Source organism: Dromiciops gliroides, chromosome 2, assembly GCF_019393635.1.
Source record: "Dromiciops gliroides isolate mDroGli1 chromosome 2, mDroGli1.pri, whole genome shotgun sequence".
Taxonomy (NCBI): domain Eukaryota; kingdom Metazoa; phylum Chordata; class Mammalia; order Microbiotheria; family Microbiotheriidae; genus Dromiciops; species Dromiciops gliroides.
Genome location: NC_057862.1, coordinates 76,574,672 through 76,601,741, shown reverse-complemented (window position 1 = coordinate 76,601,741; position 27,070 = coordinate 76,574,672). Strand labels below are relative to the sequence as shown.

The 27,070-nt window shown below is 49.1% G+C and overlaps 1 protein-coding gene across 1 annotated transcript; it reads right to left on the bottom strand.

Annotated features, from left to right (window-relative positions):
- RRP12 (ribosomal RNA processing 12 homolog) lies at positions 1 to 25,303 on the bottom strand. The gene is made up of 34 exons (XM_043984990.1): positions 25,064 to 25,303; positions 21,883 to 22,112; positions 21,584 to 21,667; positions 20,759 to 20,835; positions 18,528 to 18,633; positions 18,161 to 18,277; positions 17,362 to 17,500; positions 17,061 to 17,188; positions 15,962 to 16,060; positions 15,533 to 15,624; positions 14,728 to 14,839; positions 14,321 to 14,418; positions 13,537 to 13,651; positions 12,838 to 12,980; positions 12,520 to 12,641; positions 12,367 to 12,431; positions 12,106 to 12,268; positions 11,539 to 11,693; positions 11,159 to 11,226; positions 10,771 to 10,864; positions 9,991 to 10,149; positions 9,738 to 9,818; positions 9,514 to 9,619; positions 9,095 to 9,202; positions 8,657 to 8,814; positions 7,706 to 7,797; positions 7,342 to 7,491; positions 7,058 to 7,224; positions 6,640 to 6,756; positions 6,411 to 6,460; positions 5,531 to 5,603; positions 4,010 to 4,071; positions 3,523 to 3,605; positions 1 to 3,355 (listed from the first exon to the last, which is right to left on the bottom strand). The coding sequence occupies exons 1-34, from the start codon at positions 25,200 to 25,202 to the stop codon at positions 3,253 to 3,255; spliced, it is 3,855 nt and encodes a 1,284-aa protein (XP_043840925.1). The 5' UTR covers positions 25,203 to 25,303; the 3' UTR covers positions 1 to 3,252.
- Positions 25,304 to 27,070: the final 1,767 nt, after the last annotated feature.

Genomic DNA, 27,070 nt, shown 5'->3' with positions numbered 1-27,070 from the left:
GAGTTGGTTGTTTTTTTTTTTTTTGGGGGGGGGGGGGTTGCTCACTTAATTCACTCTGTATCAGTTCACGTGGATCTTACCATGCTTCTCTATACTCAACATACATCATTTCTTACAATAATATTCATATACCAATTTGTTTAGCCATTCCCCAATCCATGGGCACTTTTGTTTCCAATTCTTTGTTATTGCAAAAAGCTGCACAACTAAATTAATGCATCTAGGGTCAAAAGGGAAAAAAAATTGTGTGTGTATGTTAACTTTGATTAGGATTTCATATCCAAGACAGCTGGACAATAGAAATATACAATATCAAAAATCATTCCAAACAGATAAGTGGTTGAAGGTTGTGAGCAATTATCAAAGAATTATAAACTATTAACAATTGTATGAAAGAATGTTCCAAATTACTAATAAAGAAACAAATTAATAAGCAAATGAAAAACCTTGAAGTTTCACTCCACACACCCAGCAAACTGGCAAAGATGATAAAGATGGCCTAGTCAATGTTAGAGAGGTTGTGGAAAGACAGGAACGCTGACGCATTAGTAGTGGAGCTGTAAGTCAGTACATTCTATTCTGGAAAGCAAGAACTTTGCAAATAAAGTCATTACAATGTTCATATCTGTTGTTCTAGAAGCACTATGAAGCACTGATAAAAAAGTCTCATAACCCCTAAATTATTTATAGTAGAACTTTTTGTGGTACTAAAGAACTGGAACCAAAGCAGATGCCCATCAACTGCAGAATGGCTAAACAAATTGTGGCACAGGAATAGAATATTCCTGTGCTTTAAGACACAACAAACAAAAGTATAGAAGACTTATGTGAACTGATGAAAAGGGAAGTAGAGCCAGGAAGATAATAAACACAATGACCAAAACAATGTAAATTCAAATCATCACAAAAACTGGAAACGAATGCAACAAAACTTTTATAAGAAGCAATATGAAGACATTTCCTTCCCTCCTTTGCAGAGGTGGAGGGAGTCCATAGATATGAACAGTGTATAGAACATAGATAGAACAGTATATAGTATATAGAACATCAGAGTTTTAAGAAAATATTTCATTTGATAAATGTTTTCTTCTTTTTCAGATAATTCTTTGCTATAAAGGATAGCTCTTAAAGTGTGTGGGGGGGGGACACACAAAGGAAAATCTAAACAATGTAAAGACACTATCAAAAATCTACTTTACAAAATACTGTTATGAACATTTTTGTATATATGTTTTACCTTTGTCAATACTTCCTTGCGATATAGTCCCTGTGGATCTCTTTCTCAAAGGACATTTAACAATTTTATAACTTTCTTCCAGAATTCCAAATTGTCTTCCAGAATGGCTGAACTAATTCACCAGCAATGAATGAACTGTGGCTACTTCCCGAGAGTCCCTCCAGCAAGTTTTCTCTCCTCCTTTGGCTTGTTTTATTGAATATTTCTTGGTTTTTTTCCGAATATTTTTAGGCTGATTATTGATGCTTACGTATCTCTTTTGGCATTTTGTCTATTGGGGAATGACTCTTAAGAGATTCACATACATTCTCTGTATAGATAGTGGAAATCATTTTTATCAGACATTTAATGTTAAGATTTTCCTCCAATTTATATCTTTCTGCTTCTAATTGCACTGATTTTTGTGTAAAAGTTTAAAAATCTGATATGAGTGTAATCACCTCTTTTGTGCTTAATCATCTCATAGCTCATTTGTTGTCATGAATTTTTCTTTAACCCCAAATTGTAAAAAACAAAACTCGTTTTCTAATTTTGCTTAAGTGCACTTAAAAAAAAATATTTAGATTATTTATCCATTTGGAATTCATTGTGGCATTTGGATTTTGACCTAAAATCATTTCCTACCAAATTCTATAGTTCCAGTTTTCCCAGCTAGTGGTGGTGAATAGTGGGCCTTCCCCTGCAGATGTGACCTTGTGTAGCTGGGTAAAACAATAGATATAGCACCCAAGCCTGGAGTCAGAAAGACCCGAGTTCAAATTTGGCCTCAGACACTTCCTGAGACCCTGGACAAGTCACCTAACTGCAGCTTGCCTCAGTTCTGTCATCTGGAAAATGGGAATAAAAGTAGCACCTACCTTCCGGGGTTGTTGTAAGGATCAAATGAGATATCTGTCAAGTGCTTGGCATCGTGCCTGACACACATTAAGCATCATATAAATGTTAACTGCTATTACTGAGTTCACTGACCTAACAACTCTGGTAAGGGTCCTGTGACTTGCTCATCTACTGTGCGGATTCATTTTTCTCTCTTTTGTCCAGCACCAGGCAGTACTACTTTATAGCCTCCTCCCTTCTCCTCTTCTGGTATTCTTGACCTCTCAAGTTTCCAAATGAATTTTAAAATTATTTTATCTAATTCTATAAATAATCCCCGTGGGAAGCCTGGCAGAGTATGTTCAAGTCTGACCCATCCTCCCTCCCTCCTTGCCTCCCTCTCCTTCTACCTCCCTCTCTCTCCAGTTATTTGTTTCTTTTGTCAAAACTGCTCTGTGGTTGTATTTAAGACCCATCTTTGCCTAGGCAACTTAACTCCCAGAAGCTTCATATGGCTTATCTTATGTGGAGTTTTTCTTCCTCCTCCTGCAATCCTTCTCCTAGATGGCTTTGTTTAACTGTCCTTTGAGAAGGAGAGCCCTGTTTGTTGGGCTGTGTCTGCTAGGCCCAAATAAATACTAACTCAAAAGTCCATGATTAAAAAAATAAAGCAATTCTTATTGAGGGTATTCTGCAAGCCCAAGTTTAATGCACATCAGTGCAGGGTAGTACAGTCTTCTGGTCAATGAGTGACCCACAAAGCAGCCACACACACACACACACACACACACACACACACACACACACACACACACACACACACCCCACCCCCCAACCCTGAGGCCTGTGAACAGTTGAAGTCTGATCAGAAAACATCCCCCCAGAATTCAGGCAACAGATCGTGGGCATCATCATCTGGAGTCCAGGGCCCTTGGCCTGTAACAGGCATATAGTCACCTTGGATGAATCCGATTCCAGAGAACACTCAGAGCACACTTCCTGACACCAACAGCAAGGGCTCCTCCCGGGGTGCCACCCCGCCAGGTCTCGTTGAGTCTCTGGAACCAACTTCTAGGCCTGTCAGGTCACTCTTGAATCATGTTCCCGGTTCGAGGGCACTTTCAAAGTCACGGGCACTCAACGGCAGGCAGAAGCTGAAAACAAGGCTTGGGATGGCCACCCCTGGGGAGCCTGGGAATTCAGGCTTGATGCTTCTTCCTTCGGTTCTTGTGCCCAGCCTGGGCCCCACGCTGGGCAGCTTTTACCAGGCCCTTAAACTGTCCTTGCATCTTTGCCTTTTTCCTGTAAAGCCAAGGACACACACAAGTTCCTCACTCACTGCTGCAACAGCCCATTCCCTGTCTTCTTCCTCCTATCACCAGGGGCTTCAGAGGCAAGAGCTGGGACTCCAGGCAGGGGCTCCAGCCTTGCTCGGCTCCCACCCTTCCGGGCTGGCTGCTGGGCCGTACCTGTGATTGAGCTTGGCTTTGTTGAGGGGGATGTAGGCATAGGGGTCAAGGTGACCTTTCTTCTTCACATCACCTCTTCCTTTCTGCTTAGTCAGAGAAAAATAGAAATTGGGGGTCGGAGTTAGCCGAGAACCCCTTTCCAGCTTCCCTGCCCTCCTGCCCACCCCCAGACTTAGAAGGCACAGCCACCGCTTGACCTTCCGCCCACAATGGCCCCAGGGCTTCCTCTCCCTTCTGTCTGTCTCAGGACTGGAGCCCTTTGCCTCCCGGCCTCCCTGCTCTCCCACTCTCCAGCTAAGTCAAACACCTTTAGGAAGCCAGACCTGAACCCCCTTCTCCACCCCTACACTTTGACAGTGACCAATGGCACGTGAAGATGAAAATCACCCCAGGGAAGGAATAACACAGTCGTAGTCCCTGCCCCTTGTCTAGTCTCGCTCAGTCTAAACCCAGCACCAGGGACTCTCCCTGCGTCAGCAGCTCTTACCTTGGCCTTGTAGTCGGCCCCCGGCTTCTTGGAGAGTGGGCGGTGGATCCCAGAACCTCCGGCTAGAAAGGGAGCAAGTACGTCTCTGAGTCCGAGGTCAGAGCAGCCGCCTCTCCCCAGAAGCTGGACGCAGAAGGCATCTGCTGACAGCCCAGCACAAGCAGCAGCAACCGCACCACCCCCAAGAACCAGGGATGGACAACGTGGCTCCACCGAGTGGCTGCCGCGGCCAGACCATCGTTGGCTGACCTCACACCCCCATTTTCACAGCCTGGCTCTTCTGGACGCTAACAAGACCCGGCAGCCCAAACGCCTGCCAGTGACGGATTCTCCGCCTCTCCAGAAAGCAGCTCTCACCTGTACAAGGCCTTGGTTTCATCTGCCCTGATCCTCCTGACTACCCCATAGGGCAGGGCACAGCAGGTGGTTTAGAGAAAGGACAGTGTGCTTAAAACCAGAGGCAGCCAGCCATGCAGTGGAGAAAGCCCGTGCCTTGAGTCAGGAAGACCCGAGATCAAATCTAGCCTCAGACGCTGACCAGCTGTGTGACCCTGGGTAAGTCACTTTACCTTTGCCTCACTTTTCTCATCCATAAAACAATAGCATAGCACCTACCTTCCAGGCTGTTGTGAAGAACAATCTGTGAAGCAGAGCTCAGTGCCCAGCGCACAGTAGGTGCTTAATAAATGCTTGTTCCCTCCAATCAGAGGGCCTGGGTTTGGGTTCCAATTCTGATTCTTACCATGTACAGGGCCTACAACAAGCCTTGTTCCCCCCTTAGGGCCTCAGTTTCTCCCAACGATTTACCCAGGATTAGTCACTGTGCACCACAACCCAGTGCACAGAGTCCCTTTACAGAGGAGCAGGTCTCATTCTGGTGCCTGAAGAAGCAACACCGGATTCCAGCAGGGCTCAATTCCCAAGCCAAAAGGGACCCCCAGAGGTTGCCAGGCCCACCCACTCATTTTACAAATGGGAAAACCAAGGCCCTGAGGACGGTGATTTGCGCATGGTCTGTGGCAGCCCCGGGGCCCTAGCACAGCTTTCTTGATGTGGTCATTTTTTTCTAACAGCTCTTTTCAAGCCCTCTTTCTGCTCTACCACGAGACCATTAAGAAATGAGAATAAAGCATCCCTGAAATTCTAACGTAAGGTGAGGAGGAAGCAAAATGTGAACAATCATGAACAACAGTGATCTAAAGATTTCAGGAACAGCACCAACAGAATGGGAGTCAGACAGGGAATGGGCTGTGACCATCACAGTCCCGCCTCTTCCCCTAGAGTGGCCGCCCAAAGGTCTGTGCCAAGGATGGCAGTTTTCACTTCCAGGAGCCTGTGCCAATAACAGGACACAGCAAGAATGGGCCCGACTCCTCCTACAGGTAGTCTGCGAATGCCGTGGTCAGCCTCAGCAGGAATGAATGGTCTGGTCACCCTCGGGTGTGAAACACCCCCACTTCCTCCCCCTTTGTGTCCGGCAGCCCTTTCTCTATCCCAAGATCCCCGCCTCGCTTCTCTCACCTCTATACTGGGATGGGGGCTCCGGTTCCTCATCATCACGGTCCTGCCAAAGCTTGAGTTTGCGGGCTTTTTTCTGTAAACAGAGAGGAAGGTAACCAGAACAGGCAGCCGGCACAAGGGGCTGGGGTCTCCTGTCAGGCAGTCACACAGGCCCTGCCCTCCAGGAGCTCACAGTCTCTAGGGGAGACAGTGTACAAACAACCGCTTGATATCCAAGCTCAATACAAGAGAAAAGGGGAGGTGACCTCGGAGGGGAGGGGTTCTTGAAGTCTATCTTTCCAGAGCAGTGGCTCCCAATCTTTGAGCTTCTGAACCCAGAAATCAGTAAGGACAGCTCCTGCAGACAGTGTGCCCGCGCACACATACTCTCACATTATGTCTAGGCCCTCATGATCAATCCCTGTATGTGTGAGGCTGAGCCCCAGCACAGGCTGGGAACCACCGCTCTACCAGTTTCCTTCTCTGCCTCTCATTCCTAAAGGGACAGAGGGTCAACTTCTAGCCCCTCTGAAAACACGCCGGGGCCATCGCTCTGCCCATCCCTCCTCCCACCAATCGGCCAATCTGGAAGCCAAGAGAAGGAAGAAGGGGTTTCAGTGGAATGTGGACGGGATTTGGAGTTAGGGATCTGGGCTTTGAATCCCAGCACAGCCAGGCCTTCTTGGTGTAACGGCCTTCACAGAACTGACAAAGCCACAAAATGCTAAGCGCCCCTCCCCCCTCCTCAATGTTTGGGGCTGAAGAAGCTTCCCCACAGTGCCGGCTGATCCAGCTACAGATGACTTCTCACTGTGCCAAGTCCAGGCTTCAGAGCAGCCCCCGTGCCCATGCTTAGGCAGAAAATTCAAGGTGCCCCCATTGCAACGGGGGTGATACTCACGCTAAGGATGTGCACTTCTTGTTTGAGGTCCGTCATGTCCTCATCTGCAGCTGTGGCCAAAGAAAAAGCAGCATCTCAGTACCTGGGGGCTCCTCTAACGTCTCCCCGGGGCTCTGCATCCCCCCCCGCTCCCCCTCCCACTCCAAGGCGAGGAGATGGGAGATCGGGGATGTTTCTTTGGGGGGCACGGGCACCTGGCAGGAGTCATTCTGATCCATCACCCACATACCTTTGGCACCATCTTCCTCCTCCGGCTCATCCTCCTCTCGAATGATCAGGCGCCCATCTGCACTGAGTTTGAAGTTATGGTCCCTCTTCCTCTTCGGGGTCACGCCAGGCTGCGTGGCTTAGGAGAAGAGAGTGATGGGAGGGGAGGTGTGAAGAGAGAATCAACTCCAGACACAGGAAGTCTCTTCCTAGGCATCACTAACGCACTCACCCCTTCATGTGCCCCACCTGTACAAGGACAGTTATCAGGAAGGAGAGGCCCTGGTCCACACGGCAGTGTCTACTCAAGCCCTTACTCACCAGACAGATGTTCTCCAACACTATCAGGGAAGCGACCGGTACTAGACAGGAAGGTGCCCCCAATCCAAGGACAGGGCCACCCTCTGAACCCCAGAGTAGTCGGGCCCTCTTCTCCTTACCGAGAACTCTCTGGGACACCTTGGGATCCAGGAAGTTGAGGGGTTCATCTCCACCACCCTCTTTCAGCCACGCTCTGCTCCTCTGTCGTGCCAGCTTCTGATCCTTGCCCCTGGATGGCTTCTCAGCCTCCTCCTCATCCTCTGAGTCAGCCAAAATCTCTTCAATGCTAGACAGAGTGATGGACAGATCAATGATGGACAGACAGGAAGGAAGTGCTCCATAGCCTGCCTGGATCCAGAGACACTGTCCCAGGCAGGAGAGGCGGGTCTGGGCATGGGCTCACCTGTCTCCTCTGACCTGAGGAGAATCGTCTTCCCCTTCCACAGACGCCTGCTGCAAGGCCCGCTGCTTCTTGGCACGGGCCTCGGCTTTGCGAATGTTCACCAAGACTTTGTGGTAGTCCTCAGGGAGCAAGCCCTTCACCAGCTCAAACCTAGGGGTGCAAAGGAAGGAATGGAGTCGGAGTCCCCCAAGGAGCCAGCAAGGCGACAGCCCAGACACAGAAGCGCATCTGCTCCCCTGCCCCCATGAGACACCAGCGGCAGCACATCCAGTTTCCCCAAAGTGACAAGGGGCAGCCGCATTAATGTGACTTCCAAGGAAGCCCCTCTTCAGTCCCTTCTCCCAACCCACCCATCTATACTGACCCAAACTTGCGGATAAATTTGGTAAACAGGTTCCTAAGCTTCATTCGGAAATGGCGGCGCATGTCATCAGTCAGGCTCCCGATAGCTTCCATCTGTTACGGTGGGAACATCAGGTTACACAGGCAGGCCACAGGCTGCCTCTGACCAAAGCAGGTAAGACCGCAGGCAGAGGGTCCTGATTCTTGGACCCAGCGGCCCTATTAGGGATGCCCTTTAGCCTGCTGTTACAAGTCCATCAATAACAAGCACTGCTGAGGACAACCAGCGGCCGCAGGGGGCTCGTGAGGGACCCTGAGGCACCCTGCAAGTTCTCTATCCACTCTCCCTCACAGATCACAAGGCCCGCCTCCTTTGCGAAGCCTGCCCTGACTGCTCTAGCCCAGTCTTCGTGCCTTCTTTGGGGCCCCCAGTGTGTCATGTTCTGTTTCACACCGTGCTTGACTCTGATGTACGGATCACCTTGACCTGTCAGAGGGCAGGGACCGTCTCATGCTTCTGCAGCCCTTATGGACGGTGCCTAACACACTGCTGGGCACACAACACTCACCTAGCAGGGAATTGACTTGACCTGACAAGAGTCCAGAAAGAGCACTGAGCTGGGGCCTGGCCCTGGCCGAGTCCCTTCACTAGCCCTTGGACTCCCATCTGTAAGATGAGAGGATCAATCCGTTCCAGGCCTAACGTGCTGCCGTCCCATGATGAAGTGGAAGCAGCAGTAGAAGGAGACGCGAGGTGCCAGAGAAAGGCTGGGCCCGCCCAAGAATCCAATGTAGAATGATACTTCAGACCCTTCTCCAGCACCAGCGGGTAATACCAGTGCAGCCTCCAGGTGCCAGGGAGAACAGGAGACCAGCCCGAGGAGTCTTCGGGAGCTCATGGAGAGGCTGGGGCCCATGGGCTTGTTTATGGCTTGCTGACCCAGACAGCCGTGATGCCAGGGCTGGCACTTACCATTTGCTGCAGGTGCCTGGCCAGATGGGTCACGTCCATCACCAGCAACACCACCTTTATGAAGCCCAGGGCAGACTTCACCACATCGCGGGTGCGGGAGGTCAGAAGCAGGCACACATTTTTCAGTAACTGCTCTATGGTGTCTCTTCCCATCAGACCTGCAGGAAAGGCCCCCATCTACACGTCAGTGACTCTTGCCCCTACCCCACCCACCACCCACTCTGTCATGGAGAGAACAGGGACAACTTGAACTATTTGGGAGAAACAGCAGGAAGAAGCCAAGCTCATTCTGAATGAGGTGGAGGGGAGAGAACTTGGTGGTGTTCCCTGGCAGAGGTTCCTGAGCTATATAAACCCCATTCTACCCACCTGGCCCCTCTCCTTGCTCTTCCCTGTGCCCCTAACCCTCAGTGGCACTCTAGAGAGGATGGCTTTTACCTTTAAACTCAAAGAGGAGGTGGGTGAGAGCCAAGACGCTACAGCTGATCATGGTGACGGAGCCCGCGAGGCCAGGATAGATCAGGAGCAGGTATCTCTGCAGAGCAGCTAGGACAACAGAAACCAGAGTGAAACCATATTCCATGGGAGGCCACAGACTCTGCTTCCTCCTGTCTAGGTCTCCCCATGGACCTTCCTGGGAAGGACCTCTGGCCACAGGGGAGGGGAACGGTTCTGGCCCCCAGACTCTGAGACCAGATCCAAGAGGACATCTCCCATGCTTTGTCTTCCTTGAGAGCCAAGAGCTCAGGTGAGTCTCCAGAACACCAACCAAGGGAAAATGAAGATCCTCTGAAGACCTGCTCCCAGCTGGGCCAATGGGCCCAGACCCTACACCCACCAAATGGGGGCTTGCTCACCTTCTTGGTTAGAGTCAAACCGAAGGAAAGCACGTCCCATCTCCACCAGCAGCACAAAGGCATTCTTCCGAGCGCCCACGGACACCTCCTTGGTGCACAGAATGACCTGCAACAGAGCCCCCAAGTCAGTCCACGGCCACCACAGGCCTTTGGGCTTCCCTACCTGAAAGGAACAGGCGGGGGCGCCCAGCGTCACCCCTCCCCACAATGCTTCTCTGCTCTACCTCTGGAACCAGGGCAGTGATGAACTCCTCATGTTCCGCCGTCAGCTTCTTCATGATATGAATCAGGCACTTCAAACGGGGCTAGAGGGAGGAAGGCACTTCAGCAGGAGGGCGTCGGGCCTTGCCCCCAGTTCCCCTACGATGACTGGGAGTCTCGCTCCCAATGGGCCTCACCAGTAACCACCCCAAAGCTGGTTCCTCTTAAAGAATGGCCTTCCCCTTCCCCTCTTTGTCAAGCTCCCATGCGCCTCACCCTCTTGGCTGGGGAGGCGGTGCTCCGAAGGGAGTCCAGGAGGATTTTCTTCAGGTCGCCCAGGTGGTTCTGAACAAAACCCTCTCCAGGACCCTCAGGGCTGGCACACACTTCCTCCAGCACCCTGTATGCCTTTTTCTGCATCGTGTGCTCCTTACTCTAAGTGCAACGGATGAGAAGGTCAGGAACAAGGAACAGACATCTACCAGTTTGTTCAAATATTCCCCAATTGCTGAACAACAACATATGAATGATGGTGTATTGCTGGATCATAAGGAATGTCAGACACAACAATTCAGAGAAACAGGAGAAGACCAGGATGGAGTAATGCGGAATAAAGAAAGCAGAGCCCAAAAATATATACGACGACTACAACATTGGGGAAAAAGATAAGATAAGAAAATCTGGGTCGAATACAACGTACAATATTAGTGCCGTACCATCAAAATCCTTCCTTTCTGTTAACAATCAGTAACTGGTAAGTGACATGGGACTGCCAGGTACCATCGTAGTACTTGGCAGTTTCTCATTACTGGATTCAAGAAATGTACTTTTTAGGGGAATTTAAACATCGCAAAAGTCTACTGTGTCCAAATACCATAATTAAAGGTTAATGAAAAGTCAGGCTTCATGTTGCCTCCACAACAGTTTAATTTTGGTTGTGCCTTCCTCCCCGTGGGAAGCCCTCCTCTCTCAAGACTCAAGCATGGCCTGGGGCTCCTGTGCCTCACTTCCCCCTCCCCCAGCCCATCTTCCAGAAAGGACACTACAGGAGCTCACCTCGAGATAGGGACAGATCGTACGGTACAGCTTGCTGATAGAGGCTTCGTCAGCATGGGGTGCCATGGCCACAATCAAGTCCAGGATGGAGTGTCTGTTCAGGCAGGGAAAGATATAATCAGTGCGCAGTGTTTAGCCTGGGGCTCGCCGCCGCTATGGTGACAGAGGGAGGGAAGGCCATGAGCTGTGGCCACCTGGTTGTGCAGACACACCATGGCTGCCCAACCCACGTGGCCCTGCCTCACTGCCTCAATTGTCAGGAAGGGCGACCCTCAGATGGCTCCACACAACAAGCCTCCCCTGGCTTCCCACTCCAGGAGGTCCCAAGGAAGGAGGTGCAAACCTACCACCCCAGTACAGCACAGAGAACGCCTTTCAGACCATTTACCTGGTAAAGTCTGAGCTGGCGGGGTCAAGCACTTTCTCGCTGGCTTTCTCCAGGAACCCATTCACCAGCTGCAGAGCCGTGGAGAAAAGAATTACCAGGAGCCCAGATCCCCCTGCCCCTTCTCTCAGCCCCCAGCCTAGCCTTGAGCCCAGGGATGATCTCCTGACAACTTACAGCCAAGGGCTTTGGAAGCCAAAAACCACTCAGAGCCTAGGCCGGCAGCACCACGAACCTTCTCTACTCACGCAAAGCCCCAAAGGGATGACTTCTGAAGTGCCCTCACCTCAGGCAGTGAGCCTCCTCACCTCCCTGGGCATTGCTCCCTTCTCCTTCCTCCAGCCTGCCCACCAGAGCCCCCAAGGTCCTTCACCCCAGCTCACTTCTGGCTCTGTGACAGGGAGGTAAGTCTTAATGGTGTCCAGCACAGCTCGCCGGGGAGCCGTGTTTTCCCCCTCTGCCAAAGGCTGCCCATACACATTAAACAGGATCGGCAGAAAGTTCTTGGCGAAGCGTCTCACTTCAGCACGGTCCTTGTCTGCTCCAGAGGACACAGCCCAACACAAAGAGGGAAAAGAAGGAGCTTCATTAGCCTCAGAGCCCTGTTGGACTGGAGCCCTCAGGTCCCTCCCTCCCAAGTAATCCAGGGTGCTCTCCTTCAGATAGCAACCAAATAACCCAAGGTGGGCTGGAAGGCCATGAGCCCCTAACGCTCCGGGAAAGCATGGACTGTGTGCTACACTTCTCTGGCATTTGCATTTCTCTGATTACTCAAATGCTAACTGATGGGCACTGGTCAGTCACTCGTGGCATCCAGAGCACACACATGGACACAGAGCTATCCACAGCCTGATACTGAGGCCCTTCACCTCTCTCCTATAAGAAGGCAAGCCCCCATTCTTTGGAAAAGGGCAGAAGGCAGCTCCCTGGGAGACAGGCAGAAACCGTACCTGCCTCACAACCCTTGTTGATCAGTGTGCGCAGAGCCTGGCACACCGTGAGCCGCAGATCTGGACGCTCGCTGATGGCTGTGCCCAGAGTCTTGGCAATCCCCTTGAAGGAGGCGGCCACGTCGGTGGGCTTGGTACAGAATCCAGGCAGCAGGGTCCATATCTGCAGAGGGCAGAAAGGAAAAGAGCGTCACCCTCGGGAGTCACTCTTCTCGCTTCCCAGCCCCCAGCCCCAGCCCTGCAGGACTGGCTGCGCCTCACCTGCCACTGAAGAGTGTCATAGATTTTGGACTCCATGGTCCTCCCCTCCTGGGCCAGTTCTGTCGCTGTAGCAGGAGACATGGAAGCAGTGTGATCCTTACTGCCCCTTCCAAACCCAGGACCAAACCTGCCCCTGAGAGAAAGGCTCATTACCTCTGTTCTTCAGTGTGGCTGCCAGGGGCAAGAAGTAGCTTGTGAAGAAGCCCAGTCGTGCATGACGGACATGATCCCGAATCACGGGCAGCAGCCAGCTCCGAGGGAAATCCAAAGTCTCTCTGGGAAGAGAAAAGACACCCCCCCCAACTACTTATACCCAAACTGCCAGGCAGCAGGGGATACGGGTCTCCAATGTCCAGTGCTAACCAATGCCTCTCCGCACTGAGTCCTGGGGTACCGTTAGGCAGAAACGAGCCTCTTCCCCGGCTCCCGCAGAGCAAGGGCCCTGCTTCCAGTCCCCCCTCCCCTACTCACTCGAAGCCATCGATCTCCAGAGGCACAGCCTGAAGCACAACCTCAGGGCCCATGAAGGTCACTGCGGCTCCCACGGCCTGGTCCAGAGCCAGTGTGTGAGGGAAGTGTGGGGACAGGCGCAAATCACAGAGCGACTGAAGGCACTTGAGAAAGAGGTAAAATATGGGGAAGAGACCCGTCACAAACGGCACAAAGAGAAGCCTGCTCCTGTTCAGCCAGACACTGGCAGCCCCTGCAGTGGGCATCTGAGGGGCACTCTGCTGCCCACCAGTGTCCTCTTCCAACTGGTGTTTTACAGAAGTCCCGCCCCTGCCCCCATCACATAACTGGAACAGCCTAGAATGATACCCCCCACCCCCAAGCCCCTGATTCTCCAGAGAAGCTGCCTGTCCCTGTAAGGAGCCCGCAGGGCCACGGTGCCCAGCACTCTTCCATAGTTTTCTGCAGTTTCCCTAAATTCTGATCCATATCATCCCCAGCCATTACCCAAGGGACTTCTTTCAGATCTCTATTTTCTGACCTATGTCTAAGCCATCGGGTCAAGAACCTAAAGCAACAACCAAGCAGACCTCCTTCCTGTCTCTTCTCCCCGCCTGTCCTCATCACAAGGACAGTGACCGGGCCTCCTGACCTCCACCTTTAACTAAAAGATAGCACAGCCCCAAGAGAGCCCTCCCAGCCTGTATCCAGCCAACTTACTTTCTTCATTATGAGGTGAGCCTGCTTTCCACAGGCTTCAAAGAAGTCACGGAGCAGCTGCAACACCAAATCCCACACTGCATGAAACTTGTACGTCAGGCCTTCTTCCACAGTCCTGCCAATGAGTAAGTGACTTGTCAGGACAGAGCCGGACACCTCAGGCAAGTGAACAGTGAGTACCACGGACACTGGTCAGGGTGGGGTCACAGTGCGCAAGCAATGGACCTGAACAGGAGACACTGTCCGAGAGGAGAGCCACAGCATCCGTGCGGGCCCACACCCTCTGGCGCAGTCCATGTGGAAATGCCCACCTCATCTAATGTTAAGTTCAGAATTTTAAAAAACAGCAATAGAAGAATATGTTCTGATTTCCAAAGCCTGTTTATAGGGGGGCCTGGGGTCACAAGTGTGGCCTCCCTCCTAGCAAAACCAGACTTAGGTCAGACCAAGTCAGAAGGAGAAAAAGAGAGCAGGCAGGAAAAACCCTAAGGTAAATCCATCTGTGACGAGCCAACTAAACACGTGGACCACTGGAAGAGGAGAGTCTGAGGACCTTGAGCCCAGAAACGAAACACAACCTGTAGCCAACGTCCTGGCTCTCTGCCCTCTCTTCTGCCCATCTCTGGAGGAGAGAGGAGAGAGGACGGCTGGTGTCTCTGCCCACAGGTCATCCGTACTTATCTCAGATCCAAGGCTGGATGGGTGATCCTCTGTACACACTCCTGGAGTAGCTCTGTGGGCTCACAGCCAAGACACAAGCTAGATAACATTTCTGCAGCCTCACCTGAACATCCTGGCAACAAACAGTGGGGGTCCAGAGGCAGAAGAGGACACTGGGCCGATGTCAGACATGTGGGGAGCAATGCACTCTGTGAGAAGCAGCTGGGGGGGAGGGGGGGGGGGAAGGAGTCAGCCAGAAGATCTGTGTGAGCAGCACTTCCCATCCCTCTAACACGCCGCCCTCCCATCCCAATGTTTCTAGGGGGTCCCCTTTACGCAGAAAGGTCAAGGACTGAGTCCTGGGTGAGCGGCCAAAGACAGCATGCAATAGCCCTCACTAATCAACTGTCATCACCCACATTACAGCAGGAATGGGCCACACTGACAGGGCAGTTCTAACCAGAGCAGAGGGCTTGAGGCCACAGGGAGCACAGAAGCCCTCCCTGGTCAGCATCACCCAGCTAAGAGTACCTTGAGGCTCTGGGTGGCAGCTGTCGCCACCTGCGCATGGGGTGAAAGAAGACAGTTCATTGCAGCCCCAAAAAAACGAGGTAAATGCCCCATGCCAAGGTCCCGCTGCAACCTGAAAAGACAGAACATTTCAGTGCTTCTGGGCTCCCACGAGCTATGAGACTGAGGCCAGCAGTTCCTTAGTAGGTCAAAAAGAATCAGAGGGGGACAGCTAGGTGGCGCAGTGGATAAAGTACCAGCCCTGGATTCAGGAGAACCTGAGTTCAAATCTGACCTCAGACACTTGACACTTACTAGCTGTGTAGCCCTGGGCAAGTCACTTAACCTTCACTGTCCCGCAAAAATAAAAAAAATCAGCCTGGAAGAAAATTCAAGAAGTCTTCTAATCTTTTTGACTATCTTCTCCCTTCCTTCTTTTCTCCCTCTGCTGAAGACTTCTAAATGTCCTATACTTCCAGCACTTTCCCGAAAGGGTGAGTGGGCATGGAGAATAATGACAGAATCACAGAGCTGGTCACCTGGCAGGGACCTTAGACAATCCAGCTCAGCCCTTTCATTTCACAAAGATGAAGAGACTTGTCAAAGGCCCCAGACTTCTGGGGTGGCACAAGCAGGGGCTGGTACTCTTCCCACAGCCCCATCCTAAGCTGACTCTCCATCTGATACAGACAAAACGAGATTTGGCTCCTCCCCCCTCAACTGCTGGATGAGATTTAGTTTCCAACTTAGGAAAAAGCTCCAACTTGAGTCCACCCGTCCTTTCTGCCTCCCTCCCCAGCCTCAGGGGAAGCAGGCCTGTGCCTACCTGACCAGGTTAGCATGGGCCTTCTCCATGACCATCAGCCAGGCCAGCAGGGGCTGTAAGTCGTTCTCACTGGGAATGTAGTCATACAGGGCCTAGAGACAGCAAGAGGAGGGTGAGACCCGGGGAATGAGCTCTGACTGCTTCAAGGACACCATGGACCTTCTCCAGTCTAGAAGTCACGCCACCGCCCCTCCTCAAGAGGGCCAGGGATGGTTTATGCTGTCTTGTCTGCCAGCCCCTGCCTGAGTGTCAGGGCCAGCCAAGCATGCCTTTCACCCCTCAGGGCTGGCAGCCCCTCTGCCCCCTAGAGCAAGCCACCGCAAGGCAAGCCCCCTTTCTCTGCATAATCTTTTCATTGACAGTGTTCCCTTCACCCTCCTCACCCAGCCCACTCCTCAAAGGCAATAACCACCTCCCCTTGAGCCTCACCGTGATAATCTGGGCATTGAGTTCTGCTGAAAGGATGTCAGGACTGGGTTTGGCATTGAAGAGACTGTGGAAAGCTTGCATGGCACAGGAAGTCACCAGCTGAGAAAGACATAGGGCCTCAGTCTCCAATAGTCAGGGACTACTGAGAAGCAGGCAGGACAGGAGAAGTGAGAAGCAGACAGGCAGGCAGGCAGAAACCTTGAGGCAAGAGGCCGGGCACTGATCTGGGGCCTCACCTCAACTAGCAGGCCCCTATGTTCAGGCCAAGAACATATAATTTGGGCACATGAATGGGTAGGAAGTCACTGTAAAATCATACAGTTGGGTTATAGAAACACTGCTGGCATTTCACCATCACAAATCTGACTTTTCCAATAATCTTGGGTCTTGGATTAAGAGATGAGGGAACGGGGGCAGCTAGGTGGTGCAGTGGATAGAGCACCGGCCCTGGATTCAGGAGGACCTGAGTTCAAATCCGGCCTCAGACACTTAACACTTACTAGCTGTGTGACCCTGGGCAAGTCACTTAATCCTCATTACCCCACCAAAAAGAGAGAGAGAGGGAGGGAGGGAGGGAGGGAGGAAGGGAGAGGGAGGAGGGAAACCAGAAGTGAGGGGAAGCCTCAGGGTTGAGTTTCCACACCTCCATGAGCAAGTGTTTCCTTAACTCCGACTGTGAAGCAGAATCCCAAAACCTCAGACCTGAAAGGACCCAGAGATGCTGAACAAGAACCACCCCCTCAATCCCCCAGGGGCCAGTAGGCCTTTGCCTCACCACCTCTGCACGACTTGTTACATTAAGTCTAAATCTGTCCCCATCTACTTGCACCCATTACTCTGAGCCTCTCTCTGGGGCCAAAAAGAACAAATCTAACTCCTCTCCACAATTCAAACACTTGAATACAGCCATCCCCACCGCCATCTCTTCCATCTCCAGAATTCCTTCAGCTGAACTTCCTCTGGCACAACTTTGAAGGCCTTTCACCATTCTTGGACAAGTAGCCAAAGACCAGAACCAGGGGCTCCTGATGGAATTCTACCTGCCCAGTTATTTGGCCACTCTGATCAGCCCCCGAGCTGGCCCAGAGCTCCCTCTTACCACGTGGCTAAGAGTCATGACCCTCAGCAATGTCTCACTGCAACCCTTCACCATGGCCAAAGGGAAAGACGGCAGCAGCTCAGTGAGCAGTGTGAGCACGTGCAGAGTTGTGGTGGCCTCCTTGGAGCCTGGAAGAGAAGCAAGAGCATGAGGCCCCTCCCCATTCTGCTCAGCTCACGCTCCATTGGTTCCCTGAACCCAAGCAGACAGCCTGAAAGAGCTGCTGGGGCTTGACACTGTGGGGTTGAGGGGCCCCCAGGGTCCCTTGAAGGTCACACGGGCTTTTCCTGGGCTGCTCTACCTCCAGACTTCTCAATCTCCTGGATACAGAATTTTCCAGTGGAGGGAGCGGCTGGGTGATATGTAGGGGGTTTATCTCCAAAGAGGAATTCGCTGCCCTTGATGACAGAGCACACCCCGTGCTGGGCTGCCTTCCGGACCTGTAAAACAGGAACAGGGTAGAGGAGCCAGGTTAGTGCCCGGCTGGCACTCTAAAGAGACAGCATCGGCCCACAAGGATCTGAGCGTTTCTTTAGGTGCTATGGGGAAGACCATGGAATGAATACACAGTCCCTGCCTTCAAGGAGCTGACAATCCATGGAGGGAGTCAAAAATATCATTTACAAACTTATGAGAAGACAGCTACAGGGTACCCTGTTTCCCTAAATACAAAAAGAAACCAGGGAAGATGCTCTCAGATCCAGCATCCTTTCAGCAGAGACGCTGTCTGTGAATGTGTCCTTGGGAACACCCTACAGACACCTAAAACACCCCCAGTGAATGACAAATTTCAAGTGGGATCAGCCTTCTATACATCCCTGGAGACTGCCTGGGTAAAGCAATGGGACCTGTTTCCCGTGGAGTCTGGTTCCATTCATAAAATATTAAACTGTCTCCCATTCTTAATTTAAAAAACCCCTACAACATCCCAGCTCAATTAAATGTGAACGCCAAAGGAGGCTCTCTAGATGCAGGGGGAGTCTCTTAATTCCAGTCAGACACACTCGCAAACAACCAGGCTTAAGCACCGGTCCCACACTCTGGAGAAGCGGGGAGCAATTAGAGTTTCCACATTGCCTCATTCTAGCCCAGAGGCTCACCTTGGGTTTGGCATGAACGACAAAGCTCAGCAGCCCATGATAAACCTGGAGGGTGACAGGGTAGCTCCAGGCTGTCAGGTCTTGCTTTCGTAGCAGGGTAGCCAGGCAGGAGAGGACCTTGTAAAGACACAGCAATATTAGCATCTCCTGCCCACAGTCACATAGAACACCACCCTAGTCTACACAGAAAGTCCTGCTCTAGGGCTCTTGAGAGACCAGGTAAAAAATCTCAAAGCTTTCAATCCCAGAGAAACAAAGGATCCAGTCCCCCCCTTCCTAAGCTCCTCTCCCGTATTATATAGCCTCCCTCTTATCTCCTCAAAGGCAAAATCCCCTCCAGAGAATGAACAGTAGCTGGAAAAATCACCCATCGCAGTGCTGCTGTGGAACCGTCGCTGGCCTGAGCTGACAGAACGTCCATAAAGGCTTTGGAGGTATCAGAGAACTTCTTAATGAGCACAGGGCTGGGAACCCTATGGAAAAGGAAGCCCAGAACAGAGAACAAGCTTTAGCTGAACGCTCTAAACTCCAAGTCCTATTCTATTTACAGTCTTCATGAAATATCTGTGTACCATCAACATCTTCCACTACATTTTATTAGCCACCACCTACGTTTCAATAACTTGCTCTCAATGGATAAAGTATAACGATTGTCCGGTTGCTCCCTGAAATCCCCATTGGATCTTGGCTTGTCCATTCTCATTCACTTTTCTTACACACTTAGAATTAATGGAGGTGGGGGAAGGGTTCTTTGTATTCCTTTTATTTATGGGCCTTAATTGCGTTATAGCAGTTCATTACATTTGGGTACCACAATTTATTTAACCATCCCCTATTGTTAGCCATTTAACTGATTTCTAGTTTTTGTAATTCCATACAAAGCTACTAGAAAAACTGTTGAACAAATCTTTCTTTCTTTCTTTGGCTTTTGGTTAACTTTTGATGCATATTCCCCAGACTGCATTTATTAGGTCAAATGGTGCTGGATATGATTATTTTTGTAACTTTTAGTGTGTACTAATAGACTTTTCTACAAAAAGATTCTGTGCACTTTCAACTCCACCAGCAATAAATGACTGAAGCTATTTTCCACAATGCCACCTGCACTGAGTTTTGTCAGGGATTTTTTTATGTGTGTTTTGGGGGGTTTTTTTGGTGAGACAATTGGGGTTAAGTGACTTGCCCAGGGTTCACAGAGCTAGTAAGTGTTAAGTGTCTGAGGCTGAATTTGAACTCAGGTCCTCCTGAATCCAGGGCCGGTGCTTTATCCAATACGCCCACCTAGCTGCCCCAAGAGTTTTGTCAGTTTTTGTTTTGTTTTGTTTTGTTTTAGTGAGGCAATTGGGGTTAAGTGACTTGCCCAGGGTCACACAGCTAGTAAGTGTTAAGTGTCTGAGGCCAGATCTGAACTCAGGTACTCCTGACTCCAGGGCCGGTGCTCTATCCACTGCACCACCTAGCCGCCCCTGAGTTTTGTCAGTTTTAATGATTTTTTTTTTTGCCAATTTGGCAAGGTACAAGCTTGTAACTCAAGAGTTGTTTGTATTTGTATCTTCTTTAATTATTACTGAAGATGGGACTTCTTTTGAGTCATCAATAACAATGGGTTTCCTCTTTTTTAAACTGTCTATTCCTATCCTTTGGCCATTTAATCAAGCTGGAATGGGAATTAATGCAACTTCTGTAAATTTTAGGTGTCAGGTTTTCAATCTATCATATTTTGTTATATTTTCCCTCAATGCCATTTTTCTTTAATTAGATTTTTTTGGTGGTACACAAATCTAATGTTGTCAAATAATAAATCTTATTCCTAATTTTTTCAATTTACAGAAAATTTTTAAAAATCCATCTCCCCATCACAACTAAGGTAATTACTGTATTCAATTTCAATTCATTTAAAAAATATTTATTTCCTGTTTATTATCCAGCTGCTAATCATTGGGGCAAATGGCAATCACTTTCCCACCTAAACGCCAATCATTTTCCCCAAAGACACTTGTTAGCTATTTTTCATTTTCATTCTGTTTTTTCCTTTACACTTAACATATATTTAGCTGGATGCCTGGCACATCTTTTCTGTTCCAGACAGCTATTTCTGCTTTATTGTCTAATACCAGATAATTTTTATGATTACCTCCAAGGCCAATTCTTCACTTAACTTTAGGATCCTTAGTGGTATCAAAACTCTACTCTTCACTATCCCTCCCCCTCCATGCCACAGCTGCCTCATTTTGGGGAACCCCATCTTCACTGAAGCTTTTGATAGCCTGTGTTCCTTAGCCCGAAGCTTCTAAAACTGTGGGTCATGACCCCATATAGGGTTGTGTAACTGAAGGTGGGGGGTTCGGAACAATTTGGCAACAGTTAAAGGTTAAGTATACCTATTTTATATACCTATATGCCTGGGCTCACATAAAAATTTCTCAGGCAAAAAGGGGTCACAAGTGGAAGAAGTTTAAGAAGCCCTGCCTTAGCCTAGAGTTCATTTACCCTGGGCTCCATACAGTATTTAACACCGTGATTTGAAAAGCCTTCCTTGTTCTACCTCTGCCTTCAGGCTCTTGAAATCTGGATGCTAGGAAAGGAGAATGTACTCACCGCTTCAAAACCAGATTCAACAAATAAACCACAGCAGCTAGAGATTCTGTTGACTCCACCACTTCCATTGTGGTCATCTGAGGAACAGATGAAGAACAAAGTGAACGGAAGCCTGGCTTACTGGATGAATAGGTTATTTTGGCATATTGGGAGTGGGGTGGGGGGGTAGGGTGTATGGAGAAGAGAAGGCCATCACATGCCCCACAGGTAGCACTTAGTAATCTATATTCTTTTTTTTTTTAATTAAAAAAAAAATTTTTTTAGTGAGGTAATTGGGGTTAAGTGACTTGCCCAGGGTCACACAGTTAGTAAGTGTCAAGTGTCTGAGGCCGGATTTGAACTCAGGTACTCCTGACTCCAGGGCCGGTGCTCCATCCACTGTGCCACCTAGCTGCCCCAGTAATCTATATTCTTGAGAGCTCCAGGGCCTAATGGCACCCAAGGTTTGGGGGAAGACAGAATTTGGCGATGGTGTTTATTTTATTTTTTAAATTTTTTTTTGTGGGGTTAAGTGACTTGCCCAGGGTCACATAGCTAGTAAGTGTCAAGTGTCTGAGTCTAGAATTAAACTGAGGTCCTCCTGAATCCAGGGCTGGTGCTCTATCCACTGCACCACCTAGCTGCCCCTGGTATTTATTTTAAAATAACTTGGCAAATACCATCAAATCTGTTGTACACCATTGCCCTTCTTTGCTCTTCTATCTCAAGGCCTAGGCCAGACTAAGCTAGGCTACACCTTTCAGATCTGTTCTTTTAAGGACTATGTTGAACATAGCTAGGGCTGAAACTACAGTCAGAACTTCTATTCCATCACCCCCAACTCACCAGGGCAGCAAAGTATTCCGTCTCAGTCTCCTTCCCTCCCTGGGAACGAATCACTTCTGTGACAGCGGCCAGGACCGCACAGATCTAGGAGAGACGGAGAGGGCATCTGTGAATTAGAAACCACCACCCCACCAAAAACACCTCTCCCCTGGACAAATTAATTTGTAACCAAAGACTAGCAGAACCCATTGACATCAAGGCCTGGGGTTGAATTTTAGGAATCAAACAAGCTTTGTCCACACCCCATCCTGAAACAAAGCTCCTAAGAGGCCCGCACAGCTCGCCGACATCCCACATACCTCCTTGTGCGCGGCCGAGTTGGACTCCCAAAAGCGCTGCACCTTGCTGAAGGTGACGTTGGTACAGTCAGAAAGGCCGCTCAGGAAGGTGCCTGAAGATTTCTCAGAGAGGGCTGGGCCCGCTTCATCCTCCACGAGCGACTGAGCCTTCCCTCCCCTGGCCAAGGGCAGAGGCCCAGCTTGCAGCTCATTATGCAACTTGACAGCATCAACTGTTAGATCACTTTTTTCTGAGAAAAACAGACTCAGGGTTACTCCTCATAGGACAGAGGTTACTCAGCTTTCTTTCACCTCTGTCTATAAACATACTTGGGTCTGTTATCCTAAAAATAATCCAAGACGTTTTCCCTCAACCATGCCACTATTCCCTCAAGTCCCTGGGTTTCTCTTCTTCACCAAACTCTCTCCAAATAGGGCTCCATTTGCTGGCTCTGTTTCCTTACCATTTACTTCTTCAGGCCCTAAAACCTGACTTCTATCACCAACATCCTAAGTCATTTATCTTGGACAAATCCAACTAGTCTGACCCCAATCTTCATCTTTCTTAAGCTCAGTAGCATCTGACTCTGCTCAACATCTGATATGCTTGCTCCTCTCCCAGATACCCTAAATGCAGGGGATCCCCCAAGTTCTGCCTATGCTCCCCATTTCTCGTTATACTCTCCTTTGGTAATCCAATCAATTCCAATAGCTTCAATAACCACCTCTATCCAGATATATCCCCAACCTCATTCTCTACTAGATCCTACTTTTAATAACAGTCTCCACCAGAATGTCCCACACATCAACAAACCTAAAATCAAAAGATTCACCTTCTCCCCAAACCAGGTGCTGCAATTTCTGTTAACAAGGGCACCACTATCCTTTAAGTCACTCAGGTTCCAAACCTAGGGATCATCCTTCAATATTCCCCAACTCCCTCACCACCTACATCCAATCAGTCACCAAGTCTCAACTAGGCTACCTCTACAGCATCCCTTGTCTATGTCCCCCCCCACCACCACCCTTTCACTTCTTGCTTTGGCTCTGAGAATAGTAATGAAATCAACTCTAGCACCCATAGAAAGGATGCCTCAATCACTCTGGGGTTCCACTCACCATCCCTGTGACTTTCCTGATCAAAACATCCCTCCTTGGACCACCTCCCTGTATGTGCTATCTTCTTCCTCTATTAGAATGTAAGCCCCTTGAGAACAGGCATCCCCAGCACCTCATTCATTCCAGGCCTTTTCACAGGCTTCCCCCCTTGTTTGGAATGTATTACTTCCTCATCACCTCTCAGAATGCCCAGCTTCCTTCAGGGCTGCCTCTTCTACAACAGACCCTCCAGTGCCAGTACCAGTACCAGTGCCAGTGCCAGTGCCCTTCTTCCCCCTGAAGTTACTTTGTATGATAGCCCCATTTGCAAATCAATCTAGGTCCCAGAAGGTAAATTCTTTGAGGGAAAAGACTATTCTGTTTTTGTTGTTTATCCAAGAAAGCCCAGCACTGAATCCTAGCTAAATGAATTATACAAGTATTTATTCAATCACTCAGGTTAAAAATTTACCTTCAAGGTATTTCTGACGCCTTTCTCTGTAATCTGGAGTCCGTGAATTTGTGTTTTTTTCCAAAAGTACTGTGATAACTGTATTTTAACATAATCAATTTCCTTTCTAATCCTTTGTATTTTATTCATTTAAAAAATGTTATTGGGCAGATAGGTGGCACAGTGGATAAAGCACCGGCCCTGGATTCAGGGGGACCTGAGTTCAAATCCAGCCTCAGACACTTGATACTTACTAGCCATGTGATCCTGGGCAAGTCACTTAACCCTCATTGCCCCCCCCCCCCCATGTCATTAGGCTTCACTAGACTGCCAATGAGGTCCACATGACATATACACAAAAAGTTCAGAACCCTGGCCCTAATCTTTGCTAGAATCCTGTCAATTCTACGTCTATGTTTTCTGTCCCTTTCTTTCCCTTCTCCACCATCTCAGTACAAACCTTCATTAACTTAACTGAGCTATTTCAGTAGCCACATAATGGGTCTCCCTACCTCTAGTTTTCTCCTTCAATCCATTCTACAACCAGATTATTCTTTCTAAAGCACAGCTCTGGTGTCGTGCACGGGCTTTAAAGCTCCAATAATTCCCTACCACCTATAAATCCCACAAATAAATCCCAACTCCCTGACCCTGCCTTCAAGGCTCCTTATTTTCTGTGATCCCAGTTTACTTTACTGCCTTATTTCCTTACTAGTACCTTAAACATGTACTTACCCAATGATTCAGTTAAACTGATCACTCCAAAAATTCCATGCTTTCCCATAGGAATGAAGGCACGGTCCCTATTTCTATCTGGCCCAAATGCCAGCTTGTCCCTGGACACCGTACAATTGCCACACTACTCCTCTAGCCTCCCTCATGAATGCTCTCTACATCAAATTATACTCCTCTATTGGCCAAACACTTCCCTGCTTTTATGCCTTTGCTCGTTTCCAAAGCTGAAAATGCCCACTCTCCCTCCCCATCTTCCCCCAGGATCAGAGATTTCCAGGGTCCCTGAGTCAGTAACAACCCTGTCATTCCATGAAACACCACCACTGAACCTAACTACTACTGCCAAAAATCTTTACTTTTTTTCTTAAAGTCCTTAACACTTACACGTTTTGAAAGCAACTCTTGCTTATAGTTCCTCATCTTTGCAGGATACCCTTCTTCCTCCCTGGATCTCAATGTCCACTTTCAACCTCATGAGGACATTCTCCCACAACACCAAGCCTTGGACGCGTTAGTCCAGAGACTCTCAGGCTCACCTCCTAGAGCAGGGGTCCCCCTACCCTTTCTTGTGTCACAGACCCCTTTGGCAGTGTGGTGAGCCTATGGCCCCCTTCTCAGAATGGCTTTTTAGTGTGCAAAATAAAAGATAGGATTACTAAGGAAATTGGTCATATGAGAATGTAGCAAAAAGCACGATGGGAAAGCAAATAAACCCAAGTGCACGGACGCCCTGAATTCTCTTCTTAGACCCCGTGGACCCCATGGTGGGGAGGAGTTAAGAACCTTGGTCCTGGAGCCCCATCAAACCCCTCTGCCCCCCCAAACCTCCAGGTTCTAGGCCCCCGCCCTCTCCGAAGCAATTCTCGAGAGCAGCCCTAGCCCCACCCCCACCCGATCCCTGTCCGGGCCGGCCGCTACCTGAAGGCCGGCTGAAGAAGCGGCTGCGCGCGGCCTGCCGGTGCTTCCGGCCTTCGGGATTGGAATCACTGCTGTGGCCCTTCTTCCAGCGCTTCAGCTTGGTGGAGGAACCAGAGGGCAACTTCCCAGACCGCCCCATGGCTGGGGGCTAGCGGCTGCGGCTGCGTCCACCGGTTCCGCGGCTCAGACCCAAGGGATTCAGCTATCCTTCCAACACACGCAGAACCCACGTGCAGCTCCGAGCACCTCACTTCCGTTTCCCGCAAGTCACTTCCGGCTCGATTCCCTGTTACCATGGAGAAAGGAATCAACATCCGGTTTCTGAGAATCTGGGCTCTGAGTGGGAGGAAACTGCTGAACTATCTTAGAGAACTTTTAGACCTGGCATTCTAAAACTTTTGGGTCTCAGGACCCGTTTGCACTCTTCAAAATCATAGAGAATTCCAAAGAGCTTTTGTTTATGTGGGTTAGAGCTATCGATACCGTATTAGAAATGAAAACTGTTGTTCAGTCGTAACCCTTCGTGACCTCATTTTGATTTTCTTGGCAAAGATACTGGAGGGGTTTGCCACTTCTTTCTCCAGCTCGTTTTACAGATGAAGAAACTGAGGCAAACAGGGTGAAGTGACTTGCCCAGGGTCATAAAGCTAGTAAGTGTCTGAGGCCAAACTTGAACTCATGAAGATGAGTCTTCCCGACTCCAGTCCCAGTATTCTATTCACTGCGCCACCTAGCTAGATAACATTTGTTTTTGTTTTTCATATATTTTTTATTTATTTCGTTAGCTATTCCCCAAATTATGCGTTAAAAAAGTAACTTTAAAAAAAAATTTTTGAGCTCCAAATTTTCTCCCTCTCTGCTTCCCTTTCCCCACCCACTTGGAAGGCAAGCAATATGATGTTTGATTATACATATGAAGTCATAAAATAATATTTTTTAATTATTTTAATTTTATTTTTCTCTTAATTACATGTAAAAACAATTGTAACATTCCTTTAAAAAATTTTTTTAGTTCCAAATTCCCTTCGCTCCTCATTAAGAAGGCAAGTGATGGGGGGGGGGAAACTTGGCGAAAAGGGTGACATTGTTTTTACATATTTTTGCAAATCTCTTTAATGTCTGTTAGATTTTCATATCTACCTCTGCTTTCAATCCGCTTTCATTATGTTGTTATGGTTGAAGTATGTGAGGAAAAAGCAACCTCACACAGATATGTAATTGGAAAAGGGAGGAATATTTGAATAGGTAAATAACATGTTAGTTTTCTTATGAAAATAGTTTTGACCTTAGGAGTCCCCTGAAAAGGATGTCTAGGACCGCCCCCTCAAACCTCCCCTTCCCCAGGATCCTGGGACTGCACTTTGAGAAATACTGATTCTGGCTAACCTCCATTTGTAAGGTCCCCAACTAAAGAGGCTTCCATATCTTTTGTGTTAGTAACTGCCAGCTATGGCAAGGGCCATTAAGTTTAGCTTCTTAAATCCCAGCAGGCCCCAGGTGATAAAAATCATTGACTGTCAGACCTGGAAGGGAGGATGTCAGAGGCTATCATTTTACAAATGGAGAAACTGAGGCCCAGAGAAGAGAAATGCCTGGTCCCCTATTTACATAGCTGAAGCAGATCTGGGACAGAGAATAATGTCTGTCTATAGCACTTTACATTAAGTTTTTTCTTCACAATAAACCTATTTTACAGAGGGGAAAACTAAGGCAAAGTTGATATGCCCCAAGTCACGGAATGAACCAGTACTCCAAGTTTTCTTTTCTTTTTTTAATCATTTTTTCTCCCAATTAACAAGCATCAGACCTGTCTCCCTTCTCCTTCTTCCTTCCCACTGAGCAGAAAAAAAAACAGATTTTTCTGACTCAATGCACCCAAGTTACATGAGTGGTAGGGGATCACCCACCTCACAGCTTTGTTTTAAAGATCAAATGTGATCATGTTGCTTTGCAACCCTTAATACACTATTTAGGGGGCAGCTAGGTGGTACAGTGGATAAAGCACCA

What these genes read in the sequence shown, in the direction of transcription:
- RRP12 (XM_043984990.1), bottom strand. Translation starts at nt 25,202, where the DNA reads ATGGGGCGGTCTGGGAAGTTGCCCTCTGGTTCCTCCACCAAGCTGAAG. An exon ending in CCACAGCAGCACTGCGATGG is followed by an intron (nt 18,278 to 18,527) that starts GTGATTTTTCCA and finishes TGTCTTTACAAG; the next exon opens with GTCCTCTCCTGCCTGGCTAC. An exon ending in TCACTGCCCTGGTTCCAGAG is followed by an intron (nt 9,620 to 9,737) that starts GTAGAGCAGAGA and finishes GCTCTGTTGCAG; the next exon opens with GTCATTCTGTGCACCAAGGA.